Source organism: Lemur catta, chromosome 2 (genome assembly GCF_020740605.2).
Source record: "Lemur catta isolate mLemCat1 chromosome 2, mLemCat1.pri, whole genome shotgun sequence".
NCBI classification, from domain to species: domain Eukaryota; kingdom Metazoa; phylum Chordata; class Mammalia; order Primates; family Lemuridae; genus Lemur; species Lemur catta.
In genome coordinates this window covers 146762636-146782927 of record NC_059129.1, presented here as the reverse complement: position 1 = coordinate 146782927, position 20292 = coordinate 146762636, and the positions used below count along the sequence as shown (strand labels likewise).

Sequence of the window (20292 nt, the reverse complement as noted above, 5' to 3'; positions counted from 1 at the left end):
CTGTTTCAAGTTACTTTTCCTTGTGGTTTACCCCTGCTGATGTGCGCTCCATGCATTAATAAGCTTGTTTTTCTCTTTTTGATCTGTCTTTTGTTAAAGGGGTCTGTCCCAACTAAGAGTTAAGATGGGTGAAGTTAAGCCTCCACTATAGTGTGAAAAACAGCAAACAAACCATACTGTTTCTCCATGGATGATTCAATAAAATCAAAATCCTCATTATTATCCCACATTACACTAGGGTCACTGTATAAACCTACCAAGAAGTCACATTTCTGGGTCCAAAACCGAACTCAGCGCTCTTTGGTAAGGGTGACGGTGTTGTAACAGTGATGATCCAGCCTCAGCAGATTCCTGATTTGGAAGCTGCCCAGTTTAACTTCCCCAACCCTGCTCAGTATCATGCTGTTACCCTGTTCACTCTTCCTGCCCCCTAGGAGCTCCACTTTCTACTCTCAGCCCTGGTTTTTAAATAATCCCAGCAGGTCCTAACAGACAGTCAAAGCATTCCTTAAGAAAATGATGTCACCTGTGAAGCAACTGTCTCTGGCATCCTCTATTTGGCTCTGTGATCCTGGGGCTGGGACTCTGCAGACCACCTTGGGCTGAGCCAGGCGGAGCACTACAGGGGGGACAAGACAGCAGGAGGAAGTAGGCACTTGCTTCTGCCTGTCTGCATCCTGCGGGCTCCCTGTCCACACGCTACTCCTTTCAGACTCACCCAGCACCTCCCGCTGCAGCTGCTGAATCCAGTCTGCAGATTTCCCAACACGTGAAGAACAGCACCAGCCCCTCCTCAGAAATGTGAGTCTCAGCTATGCAGGAACCCTCCTCTCAGTTTCAAAAGTCTTAATTTCAACCACTTCCCTTAGTTTCCTCAGGCCTGGGGGTAGCAACTGCTCCCCACAGCTGCCACCTCCATCATACTTTCAGAGATCTCTTTTTATCCTTCCAGGTACCTAGTTAACAATCTCATACACAGTTAACTCTTTGAATTCACTCGATTGAAAAGCTAGTGTTGTTTTTCTCCTGACTGATACAGAAATAGTGTCAAGGGTAATTTTCACATCAAAACGGAGTTATTGCATTTTTAAAAAGCATTCAAACTCTAAAGGAATGAGCTATTGTTCTGGGGTGGCAGGTGACAGGCAGAATCGAAGCCCATCTACTCTACTACTAAGGCTGGCCCTGGATATAGCAACTCAGACTGTAAGAAAGGTCTTCTCTTTTGATTGTAGATGCCCTGCCAATATAATACTCCCTCAGCCGCAACCAAACCGTAAGATCCTTGAGCACAGATCGTGTCTTACACAACCCTGCTACCACCAAGACATGCCTCTGCCACACAATAACTGAGTAAGAGTTTACTGAATGACTGGCTCTTCCTACCCTGAGCTGAAATACACTCCCCGGTCTCCACGACCTTCAGCTTTCGGGAGTGCTAATACTCACGCGCCCTCCCACCCCCAAACAAACACACAACTCTAGAAGTTTGCTTCTAGGTTAGTTTATAAGTCCATACTCTCTTGGATGAGAAAGGACTCCACTGTTGAGAAATAAAATCCAACCGCAAATCAATAAATACCAGATACTACACTACTCCGACTGTAACTCATGACACTTACTACCTCGTCCTATGTACTGTAGTTACGAACATGCCCGTCTTTCGACTAGAATTCAGAAACCTGCACGTCTGCGAGAGCGCTCTGGTGCGTGCGCCCACCCACGCCGGCCTTCCGTGATTATTTCCGTGCCTCGCCCAGGTCGGCTGGGCACGGGAACCGGCCTGCGCTTTGCTGCTAGACTTGAGCTTGTGTCCTTCCTCAACCTCTTACTACCTCTTGCCTTGAAAATCTTAACTGTCAGATGGAGCGGCAGGATTGCGCTAATGAGCACACGGTACTCAAAAACAGCTATCGTTGACTCCAGATGTTCGATATTTAATATCCCGCGGGAGGAAAACGACTACACTCCTTATTGCGAGGCAACTGCGCAGGACCAGGTCCGCCCAGCGGTCGGGAGCCGCGCAGACCAGGCTTTCCGCCTTTGCCCGAAGGGGCTCTGCGAGCGCCGGCCAGGGCAGAGCTGGGCGCGGCCCCAGCCCCGCGCCCGCACACGCTCGAGCCCGCCCCGGGAAACGGCGGAGACGCGGGGGCACGACCGCCGGCCCCCGCGGACGCCCCCTCCCGCCGCGCGCCAGCCCGCCCTACCTCCATAACTTCCGGCCCGAGGCCGCGGCGCGCGCGGATGACGCAGCGCCTCGCCCAGTCCCTTCCGGGCTGCCGAGCTACACCGGACGGCATTTCCGGCCGCACGCGGCGCAGGCGCGGGACTTCCGCTCTCGCGGGAAGCGGCGGAGGCGCCTGGTGGCCGGTGGAGGCGGGGAGGGCTGGGCGTGGAGTAACGCAGAACGAAATGGAGAAGCGAGGCCGAGGCGGAAAGCCGACCCCGAGCCAGGCGGCTCAGCAGCCGTCTTCGACGCCCAGGAAAGAAAGGAGGCCTAGCATGTTCGAGAAGGAGGCCGTGAGTGCGGGACCACGGGGGACCGAGGCGGCTTTCCAGCTGCGAGCGGCTCCTCGGCCGTCCGCGCCGCCGCCCGCGGGGCAGGCGCGCCTCCTCCTTCCCCTTCCCGGGCCCGGGCGGGGTGCGGGGCGCCTCGGAGCGAGTGCCGGGTGTCTTCAGTCGAGGCCGCGGAGCCCTGCAGTAGCCGATTCAAAGAGTGCTGGCAGGATCAGCTTCGCTTCTCAGGCTTGCTCAGCTCGCAGATGTCCCGAGTGATCTGCGAGGAGCGTTGCTTTTTACAGAAACACGTGATCTTAGGCTGTTTAGTGCCACCACGCGTACAGAGGCAACTTTGCCAACCAGAAATAAGTGTATGCCATGTTTAGAAAAAATAATCTGACAAACCAAACACAAGAATGAGGTGTTTTGACTTTTTTTTTTTTAAAACATCAGCCGTCTCGGTATTTGGAGAATATGCAGACAAAAAAAGTTAAATTGAATCTATACACTCTCCATTAACTTATTGTCAGATATTAATGGAAAAGGTCATTATTTTATTGGTGACACAACACCAGTATTACTGTGTGATCATACTTTCAAAATCATTAATCAGGACTCCATCTTTTATTGAGACTTTAAGAGAAAAATAATTTGCCTAAGAATGCAAAGACTTTTTAATAATAGAACTGAGACTAGAACCTGTGTCCTGGAACTCAGTCCACTTGTCTGTCGTGGTTTCTTTTCATACTTCATGGGATCCATAATAGGAAGAAGACAGAGATGACAGGCAAAACAACAATTTTTGAAGACCCTGAAACATTTCAAGATTACTCCCAAATAACAAAAAGAATTCTAAAAAAAAAGTAATGGCAACATTTCAGGTTCTAATGATGTCTCTTTGGTGTCTACGGTTTATTGAGGAAAGAACAAACTAAAGGAAAAAGGGTAAACAGGCCAAGTTTACACAGCTAAGAAAAAGAGCAGAGCAAGGCTAGAAACCTGAATCCGTTGGACTTCCAACGTCATGTCTCCACACACAGTGCTGTATTGCCTGACAATAAGTCTGAGGTCACCAGCAGTAAAGAATCATTTCTGTATTTTGAGGCAGACAAGGGTGACTTTCATAAACATAATGCCTTTTAAAGGTCTGAAATGATTTGGAAAATTGAATGAACCTGAACTCCATGAGAGACATAGGTGTGCTTGGTAAATAGGCTAAAATCTGGGAGTGAGGGGACATGGACCAAAGCAGTTACTGCTTATTTGATATGGCTGTGATATAGCCATCTTTAAAATCTAGTCTTTCTAAACTGAATAGACCCGTTAGATTGAATAGATCAATAATTGGGAAGAAATTGAGAGAGGATTCCACAAATGCTCACTAAATGTTATCTGAAGATAGTCATTTCTAACTTTCAGGTAGCTGGTAATTTCCATATTTCTGAGCATAGGAAAAATTAGGACACAGTTTAATCAGTATGAACATCTCTTGGTTTTGTCTGTCCTGCATCCATTTCTTTTCTTCCAGTGTTCACCTCAGATTAGTTTCAGAGAATAACTTATCCCTCATTGAATAGTGATTTGGTGGGATTGTCGGCCACTGTCCTTAACTTTGTAGTGAGGAGGACGCCCACACTAGACTAATTGGATGAAATCTGGAATAACATAAATAAAATGGTTGAGGTTTATTCAAATTGAAGGTGGCAAGCTGAAATGCCCCACGTGACTTTCTGAATCTGATTCTTTAGCCTTCTCTTCCATTCTGTGAACTACTCTATACCTTTCCAAGAAACTACATTTTTGCTTAAGAATCAGTTCCTATTGCTTGCAACTGAAGGTCCCAAAACCTTAAGTGGATTACCAAATATTGAGAACTTGATTAGTTTCACTTGTGCACATTTGAAAATTTTTAAACACTAGCAAATAGCATTTAGAAATAAAAGTAATGATATCACCAAGCTTAGCTTATTTTAGGAATATAAGTAGGCTCAGTGTAACGAAATGCCACATCAACAGTTTAAATAATTAAACTTAGGTTGTATTAGTAGATGCCAAAAAGTTGGTTATATTTAAAACTTATTCCTAATTTAAAAAAAATGATTATAAGATTCTTCCTTAATAAAAGGAATAAAATACTCTTAAAAATGACTATACAAAGCCAGATGGCCAGTATTGTACATAAAGAAGAAATGGTGGAGATGTGGGTTTTCAGCGTATTAGAATCACTGATGGTTATTCTTAGGCCATACATTCATGTCCCATTCCCTTGAGAATCGTTGCAGCTGGGAGCCACTGTTAATGACAGTATGTAGTTGTATCCCTTGAGTATATTGTGGAAAAGAAGATGGCGATCACTATTGTAGAAAAGTATTCTTTTAATAAACAAGACCAAAATGATTTTAGGAAGTTTGGGGAGTTAATAATGCCTCTTCTACAATTAAAAGATAGGCACAGAAGTCTGACAGATGATCAAAACAGCAGATTCATTTCTGATGAGGAACTTACAGGCAACGTGAAGTAACTCCAACCCCAAACTACTTAAAATAACAAAAAATGTGTAGAGTAATTGTTTGCATCGATTGAATGTCAGGTAACACAGGGTAGTGATACCTGAGAGCAAAGTAGGTAAGGTGAACCCCAATGTTGCCCCCCAACTTAACTGCCTGGTAAGAGTTTCCAGGCCACAGCACAGGGAGAGGCCTTCCTTAGTTGAACAGGAATTAGGAGTCTGGAGAGATCAAGGCAGCATAAGACTTCAGGGCAGAGTATTGGAAAGGACAGGGCTGTATAGACGGCTCCAGAGATCTGCAGAGGGTTTCCCTTGAGTGTTGAGCTTAGTGCATCAGTGCATGTAGTGAGGAAACCACCTGAGGTGGAGATTGGTTAGAGTGCTAAGAAGTGTATTGCCTCAGTAGTGTGGGGGAAAAATAGCTCAGACATAAAATTTTTTCTAATCTGGTCTATCAAAGCGGAAAAGCAGGGCTCAAGAGAATTAAACTGTTTCCAAATTATTACATCCTAGAAGAAAGCTCAAGAATGTTTTTAGGAGTACAAAAATACCCAGCATACGAGAAGGTAAAACTCACAGTATCTGGTCTCCAGGGAAACATTAGCAGACCTACAAAGAAGGAGGAAAATAAAATACAAAATGAGAAGAAATGATGAAAACAGGGCCCAAATAACACAAAGATAAAATTGGTATAAAAAGACTTAAAGTACTTATGATAAAAGTCATTCTGTTAGTTTCTATCAAAGCAGTCATTATATAATATGAAGTAGTTATTGTAATTACATTCCATATATTTAAGTATGTAGAGAAAGATTGAGCATGTCAAATCCAAATCAGACTTCCATAGATGAAAAATACAGTGGCAGAGGTGAAAATACACTGAATAGAATTAACAAATTCAGAACTGTAGAGGAAGGACTAGTGAATTTAGAGATGTAGAAATGGGGGGGGGATTGAAAAAATATTAGAGGTTATCAGAGCTGTAGGAGAACTTCAAGCAATCTAATGTTCTTATTAATATAATTTGAGTTTCCATATGAGGGGAGAGAGGACAAATATTTGAAGAAATAATGGATGAGAAATTTTCAAATTTGATGAAAACTATAAAGCTATCAATCCAAGAAGCTTAGTGAACTCCAAGCACAGGAAACATGAAGAAAATTAGCGAAGACACAAAATAATCAAATTGCTTGAAACCAGTGATTTTAAAAATTTAAAGGCAACTAGAAAAAGAGAAACATTATTTACATAGAAATGAAGACAAAATGACAGCAGACTTATTGTGAAAAGCAAAGCAAGACAGAAAACATTGAGGCATCATTTTTAAGTACTGAAAGCAAATGGCTTTGAACCTAGAATTCTATACCAAGCTACAATATCTTTCAAAAACAAAAGTAAGACTTCTGGCTTCCAGTTCTACATGCAAGGGGCTTGAAGTCACCACTCCTTCCTAACAAGTAACAAGCTGAACAAACTGAAGAATTAACTCCTCTTAGATTCATAAGAGAAATGAGGTGACAGAGAAAACTTGCCCCCAAAATGGGAGTGACGGGTGGATACAGAGAATCACAACATAACTAGAGCAGAAACCACAGGAACTAATGTTGGGGTCTGAAAACCTTAAATGTAATTGATAATTTGCTGGAGGCTAAGAGTGGACAATTCTCAGGTTAAAAACTTCAGGATGACCCCATCATAGGGTGGCCCCCACACTTTTCTGGAGTTTTACCTTCAGGAGTTGAACCAGGTTATCATAGTAAATATTAGAGACAAACTCCCTGGCCAGGGGTGCAATGGGACCTTTCTGAAATGTGCCAGAGCACTTTGTTCTTCACAAGATCTGCCCTCAAGAAAACTAGCTAACCAGAGCCTGACCTGCTGGGGTTTGCAGGGCCCCACTGACGTGGGAGAAGGGAAATACCCACCTCCAGCCCTCTAGCCATGCTGTCCCGCTTAAGCAGGGAGGGGAAAAAACCCGAGAAATATCTGTGAAGTTCACAGTCCAGAAGCACAGGCTCACTAGAAGGGTGAGACCTAATCATAGGACTATAAAATGCTTCCTCTCCTCCCATGCGTTGCCACCACATTACTAGAGGTCTATTTAAGAAGTTTCTTTTACCCAATGAATCATGCTTGGCTATCAAGAAAAAGTTACAAGGCCTACTGAAAAAACAGAAAACCAAAAGAGAGAGGGAGCAAGCATCAGAATCAGATGTGGCAGGGATGTTGGAATTAGGTAACTTAAAATAACTGTGATTAATATGTTAAGGGCTCTAGTTGATAAAATAGCATGAAAACAGATGGACAATATAAGCAGAGAAGTGGAAATCCGAAGAAAGCACCAGAAAAATGCTAGAGCTCAACACTGTGAAAATGAAGAAATCTCAAGAGAAATTTGAAAAAAATATTTTGAACTAAATAAAAAAAAATCAAAATTTGTGGAATGCAGCAAAAACGGCCTAGAGGGAAATTTATAGCATTGAATGCATGCATGTATGAGAAAAGAAGAAAGCTGTAAATCGTTTAAGCTTCCATCTTAAGTAACTGGAAAAAGATCAAATTAAATCCAAAGGAAGCAGAAGAAAAGAAATAATAAAACTTATAGCAGAAATCAATGAAATTGAAAAGAAATCAAAACCAAAGGCTGTTTCTTTAAAAAAATCAATAAAATCAATAAGCCTCTAGCTATGCTAAGAAAAAAAAGGAGAACACAATAACAGAAACGCAAGAGGGAATATCACTAGAAATCCCATGGGCATCAAAAGCATAAGAAAGGAATATTGTGAACAGCTCTATGCCCACAGATTTGATGACACGACATTCCTTGAGAGACACAATCTGCCACAACTCACACAAGAAGAAATACACAATCGCCATGGGCCTATATATATATTTTAAATGAATCAATGGTTACTATTCCAGGGCAGAAATCACCAGATCCAAATGGGTTCATTGGTGAATTCTAAACATTTAGGGAAGAAATTATACCAATTGTCTACGGTCTCTTTCAGGTGATAGAAGCAGAGGGAATACTATTTAACTCATTCTGTAAGGTCGGAATTACCCTGATAACAAAGCCAGACAAAGATGCTACAAGAGAGGAAAACTACAGGCCAATATTATTAACATTGGGGCAAAAATCCTTAATAAAATACTAGCAAACCAAATTCAGCATCATATTAAAACAATTATACATAATACCAAGTGAAATTTATTCCTGGAATGCAAGGATGATTTAACATATGAAAATTGATCAAGGTAACACACGATGTTAACAGAATGAAGAAATAAAGCACATGATCATCTCAATTGATGAAGAAAAGCGTTGTACAAAATTCTACACTCGTGATATAAACACTCAGCAAACTAGTAACAGAAGGAAATTACTTCAATATAATAAAGGCCATATATGAAAAACCCACAGCAAATTTCATACTCAATGGTGAAAGACTGAAAACTTCTCCTTTTATACTAGGAGCAAGGCAAGGATGTCATCTTTTGCCACTTCTATTCAACATAGAATTGTTCTAGCCAAACAATTAGGCAAGAAAAAGAAATTCCTGGCCATTATTAAAAGGAACTCATCACTTAAGATGCCACAGCATTCATCTGGAACATATCAGGCACTAAATAAGTATTTCTTTAGTGCATGTTAGATGCCACAGAATGTTGCATGTCAAAAGCATGGACTGATATCCTTTCCACTTAAGACTTAGGAATGTATTACCTAAATAATTATTTATTTAAAGATAAATAAAAGTAACACAAATCAAAATTTAAGACAACGAAGGATAATATTTTTATAACCCCAGAGTAGGGAGCAAGAAAGGTTTTCCTTACATCCCTATCCCCTACTATTTGTGTGTATAGATAACAGGTTAGATATGTATTTTTTTCTTCTTTTACAAAGTTGATAGCCAGAAGTGAATCTAAGATTCAGTGATCATATTATTTTAAAAGTCTCTTACAACAGATTGCTAAGCTTTATGTCAGCCCTGCCCCACTGTACCAGGGTTCTTAATCTAAAATTTCATTTTACAGTTTTTTTTTTTTTTTTCTTTTTTGAGACAGAGTCTTGCTCTGTTGCCTGGGCTAGAGTGCTTTGGCGTGAGCCTAGCTCATTATAACCTCAAACTCCTGGGCTCAAGTGATCCTCCTGCCCCAGCCTCCTGAGTAGCTGGTACTGCAGATGCATACCGTGATGCCTGGCTAATTTTTCTATTTTTAGTAGAGATGGGGTCTCGCTGTTGCTCAGGCTGGTCTTGAACTCCAGAGCTCAAGTGATACTCCTGCCTCGGCCTCCCAGAGTGCTAGGGTTACAGGCCTGAGCCACCATGCCTGGCCTCATTTTACAATTTAAAAAGTAACGTCTCTTGCACTGTCTCTCTCTCTCTCCCCCCGCCTCTGTCACTGCCTCCCCCAAGTATACACAGATTTTAAGAGAACGACTAAGAGAATCATTTCATGATGTTCAGTATGTGGAGCCTCCATTTGATGACTCAGTTGCAGATACAGGTAAAGAATGGAAGAGTGCCCTGGCAAAATTAAGGTTTGCTAATTCATATAGAATGGAGCCATTGAAGAAATTCCAAGCTCATTCAGTAGAAACTAAAGTCCAGCAGATATTGACGGTAGGTTGATAGATATATATGATAGTATTAATTAGGGTTCTCTAGAGAAACAACTTATAGGAGATTATAAATATGAGATTTATTATCCAATTATGGAGGCCAGGAGATCCCACAATCTGCTGTCTGCAAGCTGGAGAACCAGGAAGCCAGTGGTGTAATACAGTCCTAGTCCAAAGAGCTGAGAACTAGGGAAGCCGATGGTGTAAGTCCCAGTCTGAGTCTAAAGGCCCAAGAACCTGGAGTGCTGGTGTCCCAGGGCAGGAGAAGATGGATGGCCTGAGTCAAGCAGAAAGCAAATTCTCCCTTCTTCCACCTTTGTGTTAGATTCAGGCCCTCAATGGCTTGGGTAATGCCCATCTGCGTTGGTCAGGGTATCTTTACTCAGTCTACTGATTCAAATGTGAAGTGTTCCAGAAATACTCTTTGGAAATAATGTTTTACTAGCTATCTGGGCATCCTTTAGCCCCGTCAAGTTGACACATAAAATTATCACAATTATCTTGGCTTTCGGGGCTTGATAAACTATATTAAGAATGATGGCAGTACAATTACCCTGACTGATTTTTTGTAGCATTTAGCTTTGTAAATATCAAAGTAAATTGTAGTCACACTCAGTGGTCTTCCCACTGACGATATGAGCTAGATTAAAGGGAATTTTCTTTTGTTATTTCACTCAACACTTAATTATCCACAAGTTATCCCTCAGATCTCATGTGTCTCTCATATTTGGAAAAATTAATTTAAAAACCATATTGAATATGTATATATATGTGAGAAATTTGTTCCTGAATATATTTTTATGCTCTATTTTTACTGTATCTGATATTTTAAAAAAATCTTAGAAACAGGTAGTTCCCAGCTTTAATCTGGAATCTAAAGTCCATTTATAACAGTTGTTTGAAACTCAGACATGTGTTTCCAGGCTGGCCTAAAAAAGCTTCTTCAGTTTTGCATAACTAATACTGTAAAACTAATACTAATACCAATGTACCAACAGTGTTTACATTTTTGGATCTGAAGGCTACATTTTTCAGGTGGAAAGAGTTTCCCTCACCATCCTCCCTAATAAGGGATCACATGACACACTTTAGTTACGGGAAGTTTGCTTGGAGGATGTCTGTTTCTGGATCCCCTGTTCACCTTTGTCCCTCGTTCTGGGAACCAGGCACTCAGGAGTTTCCTGATGACAAGGTTCTCTTTGTGGGACTCCTCCCAGCCTAGTCCCACTCAAGACGTATTCATTGTTTTAAAATTACTGACACCCCCGACACATACACTTTATAAGGTGTGCACTAGTGTGTGCAGCCATTGGCGAGGAAGCATGCTATTTTGTGTAAATGACTAATGCCCTTTTAATCATATCAAAAGCAATTCTTTAAATGAGAACCCTTATTAATACAAATTATATTCTACTTGGTATAAGTTAAGATGGTGTAACGAGTGAGTGAGCAGGCTAGGAAAGAAGAGAAATGTGGGGTGTAGACTTCAACCCTACCGGAGAAGTTTTCCCCTAGCGTCGATTCTCTCAGTGCTTCCTGTTCTCTGCAGACTCTTTTTTCCCTGTCATTCTGGATCTGCACACTCAATAAAAGTTCCTAAATTTGTGCACATCTCTGAAGAAAGAATCAGCTGGGGCACTGGGTAGGAGCATGGCTGGTGTGAGGAAGGTGACTGTCTGCTGGCATTATTTGCCAGGTGGAGACTGCTCATGCTTCATTTTAAAATTCTCTTTGTTCTAGAATTCTTCATTTCTACTCATCCTATTGGGGATAATGGAAACTTTTCTAAGAATCTATTTTTCAGATATGTAAATTAAGGTAGCTTGTGAAAATTTAACAGGCCAATGACAGTGTCTGCAAAAGTAGCTACAAAAGTATTATATGAACTTAGACCTTGGTTTAAATAAACAAACAAAACTTTTTCTTGGGACAATTGGGGAAATTTGAATATGAATATAAACAATACTAGATGTTATTAATTTAATTGAATTGTTAATTTCCTTGGTGTGATTTTATGTATTGTGATTTTGTAAGAGATAGCCCTCGTTAGGAAACCATGCTAATGGGAATTGTCCATGATACATTTTCTCAAATGGTACAACAAATAATATGTGTGTTAAGTGGAGATAAATTAGCAAAACATTTCTAACCATTTGTTCATTTTACTGTTATTTCTATTTTTCTGTATTTTTGTATATTTTCATAACAAAATATTGGGGAAAATAAAATGCTTAGCAGTTTCTATCCTAAAGGTGGTTTAAAAGTGTTGACTTTATCTGATCACTTAAATATACTGTCTTGTATTGTTAAATTATGGACACTTAAAGTCTTTTTCCTGGAAGGCTAAGATACAGGGACAGAGGCATAGTTAGGAGAATATTTAGGTGGGAGGTAACAGTTCTCCTCTGCCTGACCTAATTAAACTGACATAAAATAGATTAACAAGAAAAAAGCATGCAAACTTTATTTAGCAATTTTTACATGTCTGCAGGATCCCTTGCAAGAAAATGAAGGCACAACGAAGCAGTTAGAGCCAAAAGCTTATATACTAGTTTGACAAAGGGTAGTAAAGGGTGAAAATGTGACAAGACAGGGGGGGTTGGACTAGGACAAATAATTGGGGAAAAGTGACCGGGAAGATAAGGGTTCGTTTAACAAGGTTTGTTTATGGAGATTTCTCTCTGTCTCCACGTCCCATCCCTGGTCATAAAATGTCTTTTTTTCTCCTGGTACAGGGAGAGCATATTTCACATGGGAATTTTATCTCCTGTTTTCAGGAAGAAAAAGGGCAGAGGGCACTTCTTGCATTTGCTGTTTTTCAGGGGTCTTTAACTCAAAAATAGTCAATTCCCCAAAGCAGCATATTGGGGTGGCTAGTTAGATCCTCTGTACCACCTTGCACCCACCACCTACTAACTGTAGATGTAGATACATTTCTAAACGGAACTATTAATTGTCAGATGATATTTGACAAAGGTATTATGGCTCATGGTTTCAGAAAATAAATTCAACTCAATGTCATACAGTAATCATTTATTACATTTATTACCTGCTTCTCTGCTCTAAACACCAATGGCAAACATTTGTGATGTAAGAGTATGCATTTCGGTATTTCTCTCACTTGACCCTACCTCAGGCTGAATTCAAATTTATTGAATATAGTAGGATTTCAAGTTACATTTAACATATTATAATTTATGGACTTGCACTGAGTATAACGGGGCCTGGAACTGCTTATTGAATATGCAGGTGAATGGCCAGGGATTTTTCCCAAGTTCAGGGAACAGTGGATATAGTTTTAGTCATTAAAATACTATACGTGGATGGAGCTTGTGGGTATCTTGCTGTAGCAAGTGTACATTATTTATTAAAAAGGGGGACTTAGGTAGCTAAAGCCTGGCTTCTCTTAGGCAAGCAGAAGAGCCTGGCAAGTGGGGGTGAGCAGGAACAAAGGGGTGGGCAGAGGAAGACGATCCCTCTGGCTGGGAGAAGGTGGAGTGTCCTCCATGACCTGTTCATTTCAATTAAAAGCCTTCAAGGCTTTACGTGGGGCTCTCTGGGCAACCTCATACCTGAACTCAGGAATCCAGGTAAGTGCCAGTAGAACAGGACCATGAGCCCCCAGCCCCAAGAGGTATTTGGGGTACAGATGGGAAGGGAGAGTATTGGAGCATTGGCACCTATGAGGTGTGGGGAGTGACATAAAAGGAAGTTTGAGAAAACCTGGAAGTAGCTAGGATCATCTCTTGGGTTTAAGGAATTTATTCTCTAGTTTTAGTTCCTAAAATTATGTACTTAGGCTTAATCGCCAATTCATGAGCTTAAAGGTGTAAGACAACTAACATGAATAAATGAAGTGGCTGCGGTAATTGCCAACCAAAGACAAACATGCCCAATTTGATTGTCTTTTAAAAAAACACTAAGGGAGCAGAGTTGTCATACAAATTTTGCTGGTTGTAGATAACCCACTTTTTAGAGCTCAGGTTTAAGGAAACACCCACAGGGCTCTGCTGGTCAAGGTTATAAGTCAGCACACGGGGTTGGAGTGGTTCCTAGACACAAGCAGTGGGTTGAATTTATTCTCAGAAAAGACCGAGTCTGAGGTTGAGTAAGAGTCAGATGAGAGCACAGATGCTGAGTGTCGGGAAGATAGAGCCACAGCCGAATGCCTGAGGGAAGTCAATGCTTCTAGACCCAGCTTTAGATCCAGAAGCATTCTAGAAGGTAACCAAAAGAGAAAAAAAAAAGACAACCTCTTTGGTTTTACATTTCTATGAAGTTAGCTGGTGTGGGGTCCATTTGTTTTCACTAGAACCAAGAGCAAGCCAGCGCTGAGTCGCTGGTGCCCACGCCATGCCAGTCCGTCAAAGGCATGCGTGGCCTGCCACTAGGTGGCCCAGGTCTGCCCGCGGTTTGTAAGAAAGAGTAGTAGCCTGTGAGCCACATCCATCCCCTCCAAGCTGTACATCAATTCACTAATAAACATGATTAGAAATCTTTGATTTCATTTTCATTTTCTTGGAGGTCAAAGAAAAAAAAAGCAGCGGTGTGAGAAGCCACAAGGGAAGGTTGGAAAGAAGGGGTTTTGTGCAAGCCCACGGACAGGCTTGGGTGACCTAAAGCAGTGGCCTTGCTTTAGGAAAATCCAAATCCGAATTTTGACATACGTAAATTTTAAAAGGTGACTTTACTTAAGAATTTCTAGAAGCCTTTTAAAATTCCCCTTGTGTCTCTCTAATAACTACTTAGAAGAGGGATCTAGTAAATACAACTTAGCGCTTAAGTGTTGATAATGAAGAGCAAACATAATTTAAAAACCAAAGTGAACTTTTTCTTTAAAATTGTTATTGAAATCAGTTGGTAAGCATAAGATTTACTTAATATTATTTGGTAGGAATATATGTATTTTCTAAACAGTTATATGTATCATTTAAACATGTTTTCTACTTGAATTTTTATATAGAAAATATTTGCTTTGAAAATTAAAATATTTTTCTTAAATTTTTTTTAAAGGAAAGTCTTAAAGATGTCAAATATGATGACAAAGTCTTCTCTCATTTGTCGCTTGAATTGGCAGACCGCATATTGTTAGCGGTCAAAGAATTTGGGTACCACCGTTATAAGTTCATTATAAAAGTATTATTTACTCAAAAGACTGGTCAGGCAATAAATGTAAGTAGCACCCCACCCCCCCATCAAGGATCTGGCATTTAGAACTGCAGAGTCTCTCCTCCCCAGGAATCTGAGCTGTATCAAGGCACTCCGGGCAGCCTGGGGCACCTCTTGAACAGAAGGATCATTTTGTTAAATATATTTTATCTAATTGTAAATAAATTATAACATGATTATATTATAAATAAATTATGATCATGTTATGAATGGATATTAATATACATAAAACATGTATATATTGTATTATATATAATTGATTATAAATTTAATTATAAATAAATTTCAAATTATTTAAAAAGTACTAACATACAAATAGCAATTTGCTATTAATAATTTATTAAATTGCATGGTTATTCTCTTCCTTGATCGTACCAGTTTTGACAATTTTATGTCATTTAAGTTAATTAACCAGTAATTGGGCACTAATGGGCATCAGGTCCTGAGGAAAGTACCAAGAATGAGGAGACTCGGACCCTGATTCTCAAGGGGTTTTACCGTGTGAAGGAAAGAGCACAGCACAGTGTAGAATTTAAGGAAAGAAAGTGGTGTGGACAACGTAAACAGCCTGGGTTTGGAGTCAGAGGCGCTGGCGGAAATCGAGGCAGCGACACTCCATAGCTGTGGCCTTGGTATAGTTTTTCTCATCTATAAAATGGTGATGATAAAACTGAGTTTTTAGAGCTGTCATGAGGATCCTTAACATAGTCACTAGCACAGCACCCTTGATAAACAGTAAGGCTGTTATTAACATTACTTATAAATAAAAAGATGACGTGTCCAGGGCGTTGACAGTGAATACGTGGGAGCTAGAGAGAAAGGGAGAAAACTGTTTGGATCCGTCTTGGAGGCTTCATGGCGGAGTGAGGGGTATGGCAGGCGCAGAGGGGAGCGGGCAGAGGCCGCTCCTGGAGAGGTCTAGCACGTCCGACACACACTCGAGTAACAGGGAAACTCCAGATGGTGATAAGTGCCCTGAAGGGATTACATAGGGATATGACAGAGTGACAGAGTGGCCACTTAGGGTTGTCTAGAGAAGGGAAGATCCTCTGATGTCCGCGTGGCAAGAAGGGACCAGCTGTACTGGAGATGAGGGAGGAAGTTTCCAGCACAGACAACTTCTAGTGCAAAGATCCTGAGGCAGGGATGAGCTTGGGGTGTTTGGTAAACCAGTGTGGCTGGGGGACCGTGGCAGCTACACTACTGCGCTACAAACTGCCTCAGAAGTTAGTAGCTCCAAACCGCAGCCATGTATCTGCTCACAGTTCTGTGGGTCAGCTCGGCCTGGAGCAGCTGCTTGGTTTTCCGCTGGTCTTGCTGATGACTTGCAGCCCTCTGGTGATGCAGCTGGGCCTGGAGCCCAGGATGGCTCCTCTCACATGTCTGGCGGTTGGTCTGGCTGTTGGCAGGGGCACCTGGGTTCTCCCACATGTGCCACCACCCGCCAGTAGGTTGAGTGGGCTCTCTGGCGTGGGGGTCTTGGCACAGGGCTCCACAAGGGTGAAAGTGGAAGCTGCAAGACCTCTGAAGTCCTTGCTTTGAAGTTGCACAGTGTCACACTGGTCAAAGGAAGTCACAAGTCCAACTCACATTCAAGAGGTGAGGAAGTAAAGTCAACTCCTCGATAGGACAAGCCACAAAGAATCTGTGGCCATTTTAGCTACACCACAGAGATTGTGCTGTAGTCAGATCATGTATGTCTTTGTAAGTGGAGAAAAGAAGTTAGGATTTTCTACAACCACCTACTTGTGTAATCAATGCCATTTCTTCATCTCAACACAAAGTCCTAACAAACTAGTTGTAAATCTTTCAGCGGTGGGAAGAATTCCTTGTCATGGACTGTACCGCAGAGTAGGGCGGTATGCAGAGCTAGGAGACCCCTTCGCGGAGGCCGTCTGTTCCTGCCCCGACTCTCTAGGAGAGGGTCTCTGAGCTAGAGAACTGCCGGCCTCCTGGAGGCAAGAAGGGTGGCTGAGGTAGCATCACTCTCGAGTTTTTTCATGCAATGGAAAATTTGACAAATTACGTCTTAAATGTAACTTAAAAATCAAACTAGTGTAGATTTGACAAGAAATTCTTAACAAGTTCAATCCAAATGTGGTTTTTTAAAACTCTTTCTCACAGATTGCCAGCAGAGGGATCTGGGATGTCGCATGGGACAGCTGGGTCGCAGCTAAACACGAAACCGAGTCCTATGTGGCCTTGGCCTTGGTGTTTGGTCTTTACTGTGAATAGCTTGTTACGTGGACTCAACAGTGTTTACTTCCCAACTTTTCAAACATAAATGAAATTTATAGATTTTAAAGCTCACAGTAGTTTTGATTATCTACATTCTTATTTCCAATTGAGGCTTTTTAATTGTATTCTTGTAACAGCAAAGTAAAAGCTAGATTTTTACATTTACATCCATTAGTTATATTTATTAACATTCTGTTTCCCCAAAGTGTTATAAAAAGTGTGTGTATATGTATGTATATATGAATTCTTATAGTGGATTATAATATAGGGAAAATATTTATCATTCTTTTTACATTTAAGAAAATTAGAATTTTCTACAGGAAATTAAGATGCAATCTTGTAAAATATCTAATTATGTAGATATTAAGATAGATTTTAGAAACTTTTAAGGGCAGATGCATTTGGACGATACCATAATACGGTGTATTCATTTTTTTGAAAGGAATTACCAAGTTTGAAAGAAAGATAGTAATATATTTAATATTTCCCTAATATCCTCTGTCCCCAGTCAAAATGTTTACAAATGTGTGGTCTACTTGTTAATTTGTTAATGGGCTCATTTTAGGCGCAAGAATTGAAAAACCCAACATAACTGTTTAAAGAAATAAGGGAAATTTTATTTCTCCAGGTACTTTCCCACTCTCCCCACAGACTGCCACATAGATTTGTTTGACTTGATAGAATTTAATGACATTCCCATGATTAGACCAGTCTTAACTCAGCCCTTGGGGTTAGGGCTGGAGCCCACCTTCCCTGAAGTACACGACCATGTGAAAATTGTGGGTACAGTGCACAAACTAAAACCCTACTAGCAAAGAAGCAGGGGGTGGACTTGGGGAGGCAAGCAGTAGTGCCCCCGATAATCAGTGTGATTTTCAGAGTCACAACCAGAACTGGAAAGACCACATTGAACTCGCTGACCAGTTAGTTGAATTTCCTATCAACAAGAAGATTAAAAAAAGGTAGAGGAGGGTTTTCTTTTCACTTATGTTTTATACTGAGTTGGTGTCACTACTTCCATTGATGAGAGTTAAGGAGCTGAACCAGGATTACTGCCTGAACAGAGCCAAATGGAGCTGGGCTGAGGGAGCGTATGAAAGTTTGGCCAAGATTAGTCTTAGGAAACCATTCCACACGTGCTGTAACATTTGGAGCAGAATGAGTGGACAATCAGTCCAGGACTAGCAATTCCATACTACAGAGCATAGACATGATAGCTGTAGCCCAGAGAAACTTCCAAAACGGAGCCATCAATATTACCCTTGGCCAGAGAAAAAATCAGTAATAGCAGACCTATGGAATATGTCATGTTAAGCAATGTGCCTTCCTAATGAACTTGTCAAGGACCAATTAGTTGCAAATTATACTGTCTACTAGTAGTGTTGACTGCCTCATCAACAGACTTGTGTAAAATGAGAATTATACCTATCACCTAAGGTTGGCATGTGAATTAAATTAGATACTATGTAACCAAGCACTTATGCACAAAGCATACTGAGTCCTAAAATGTTACCTCTATTCTATTAGGTCTGACATCTCCGAATTACCTTTAGCTCTGTTCTTTCTCTTGCCCTTCTCTCAACCCCCATAAATACTTAGTTGTTAAATTCTATTTTAATTTTTTGAAGTGGCTCAAAATCACTCCCCTTTTCTACTTTTGCCATTTCTCCAGTCTGGGTGCCCACTTTCCTCACTTCTATTTCAATAGCCCTTTTCTTTCATTTATCCATTTGTTAATTTTTGGTTCATGTACAAAGCATGTACCATGTACCATGTTCCAGGCACTGTGCAAGATGTAGATTTCGTGAACAAAACAGACAAAGCCCTTGCCCTCACTGAACTTCTGTTGTACAGGGTGAGGGCTGGTATTAAGCAACTAAACCTCTCCTAGTTATAATCAATGCTTCTAAGGATGAACCGGGGGGAAGCATCAATGGACCTACTTGCTTTGCCTCGAGTCTCCTTCCTACACCTCACACATAAAACTGACAGTGTCACCACCTTGGAAGCACAGCTCTGACGATGCTACCCCCTGCTCAAACCCCTCAGTGCTCTTGATTGCCTTTGGAGTGAAGGCAAACTCTTCTGCCCCTCCTAAGGCTCTAGATTCTCCATAATGTAGTACTATGCCATTTTCTGGGGTTCAGTGGATTCCAGGTGTGTTACAAACACACACCTCAGACCCTAGGAACACTCTCCCTGCCAGCCCTACCTCTCTCACTGCTGCTCCAGGTCGGGTTGGATGCCCTCCTTTGTGCTCACTTCTGTTATTGCCTCTCCCCACCATAAAACCCCTTTCCAACTCTTCTTCCTCAGACACGCACGCTATGTTGAGGCTTGAACCAAGAGAGCCTCTGCCCTGCTGTGGTCACCCAGCCCTTCCCCCAGCCTCCCGTGGCAGGGCTGTACCATGGGCCTACGGAAGGTGCAGCCACCCGCAGCCACCAGAACGTCATGCTAAGTGTTCAGGACTATAACTTCTGGACCAATTGCCCACTGGCCTTAGGACCCGTAAAGATCACTCCCATCAACTTCTGTCACCATAAACTTGTCACCCCCAGAAATCTGATCATCCACTACTCTGACTCCTTGCTTCTCTAAGCTTTTGATGGTACATATGGAACTCCCTTTACGTGGTTATCAAACAGCAGACCCACAGCCTCTCTGCCACGTGTGCACTGAGCCCCTTTCCTTAACAGCAACCTGACTTTTCCCTGAGGACAAGTCCCATTGCAGCCTTCTCCAGGGAAGCCTGTTTTTCCTGTCAGTCTCTGATACCTCAGAGCCAGGGACAGGGTGGGCAACCCCTTCAACCCTAAAAGGATTCTACCTCCTGAAAGTTACGCTACCTGGACATACGATCCTTTACCTCTGCTTGCTGCCCACAGTCCCTGCCTCATTCCCTTCATACCTGAGACATGAGCTACTGGATTGCAATCTTCGCCTCTACCCAGCGCCTGCATCATTCCTCGTGACTTCAGTACCCACACGAATGCACCATCCAGCAAGGCAGTCTTCACTGTGCACAGGGCTGGTATGCAGTTTCAGTTGCCATGGTTTAGCCATAACACCAGTTCCCCAACAACATGGTTCAAAATGTTAGTTATGATGGCAAATTAACTGCAGGTAGTTGCGTAAAGAACAAGCTTCACAGCTAACCCTTCTTCAGTCCACAAATCGCTAGGTAGTAACAGACAGGCACTGTCTCAGCTTGGTCTGCTTATGATGAAATGCCACGGACTGGGCG

At 41.7% G+C, this 20292-nt stretch overlaps 2 protein-coding genes across 7 annotated transcripts in view; one reads left to right on the top strand and one right to left on the bottom strand.

The window, feature by feature from the left end:
* ERMARD (ER membrane associated RNA degradation) overlaps window positions 1-2253 on the bottom strand; it is a 35956-nt gene extending 33703 nt beyond the window's left edge. Inside the window, exons 1-2 of one of the 6 annotated variants that reach the window (XM_045544739.1) lie at window positions 2208-2244; window positions 527-619 (exon numbers count right to left, since the gene is read on the bottom strand). In XM_045544739.1, coding sequence (XP_045400695.1) covers window positions 527-550 — 24 coding nt within the window. In that variant the 5' untranslated portion in view covers window positions 551-619; window positions 2208-2244. Of the gene's footprint in view, window positions 1-257; window positions 2121-2207 lie in introns of those variants that run through there. The other 5 variants (XM_045544740.1, XM_045544748.1, XM_045544743.1 and 2 more) reach the window with 5 other exon arrangements.
* Window positions 2254-2349: 96 nt separating this feature from the next.
* DYNLT2 (dynein light chain Tctex-type 2) lies at window positions 2350-17150 on the top strand. The gene is made up of 4 exons (XM_045544752.1): window positions 2350-2520; window positions 9433-9639; window positions 14652-14810; window positions 16932-17150. The coding sequence occupies exons 1-4, from the start codon at window positions 2413-2415 to the stop codon at window positions 17040-17042; spliced, it is 585 nt and encodes a 194-aa protein (XP_045400708.1). The 5' UTR covers window positions 2350-2412; the 3' UTR covers window positions 17043-17150.
* The last annotated feature ends 3142 nt before the right edge of the window (window positions 17151-20292 follow it).

Bases quoted from the DNA above. Each gene is read 5' to 3' on its own strand.
- DYNLT2 (XM_045544752.1), top strand. From the start codon at position 2,413: ATGGAGAAGCGAGGCCGAGGCGGAAAGCCGACCCCGAGCCAGGCGGCT. The intron at 2,521-9,432 runs GTGAGTGCGGGA...GCCTCCCCCAAG, and splicing joins GCATGTTCGAGAAGGAGGCC to TATACACAGATTTTAAGAGA. The intron at 9,640-14,651 runs GTAGGTTGATAG...TTTTTTTTAAAG, and splicing joins AAGTCCAGCAGATATTGACG to GAAAGTCTTAAAGATGTCAA.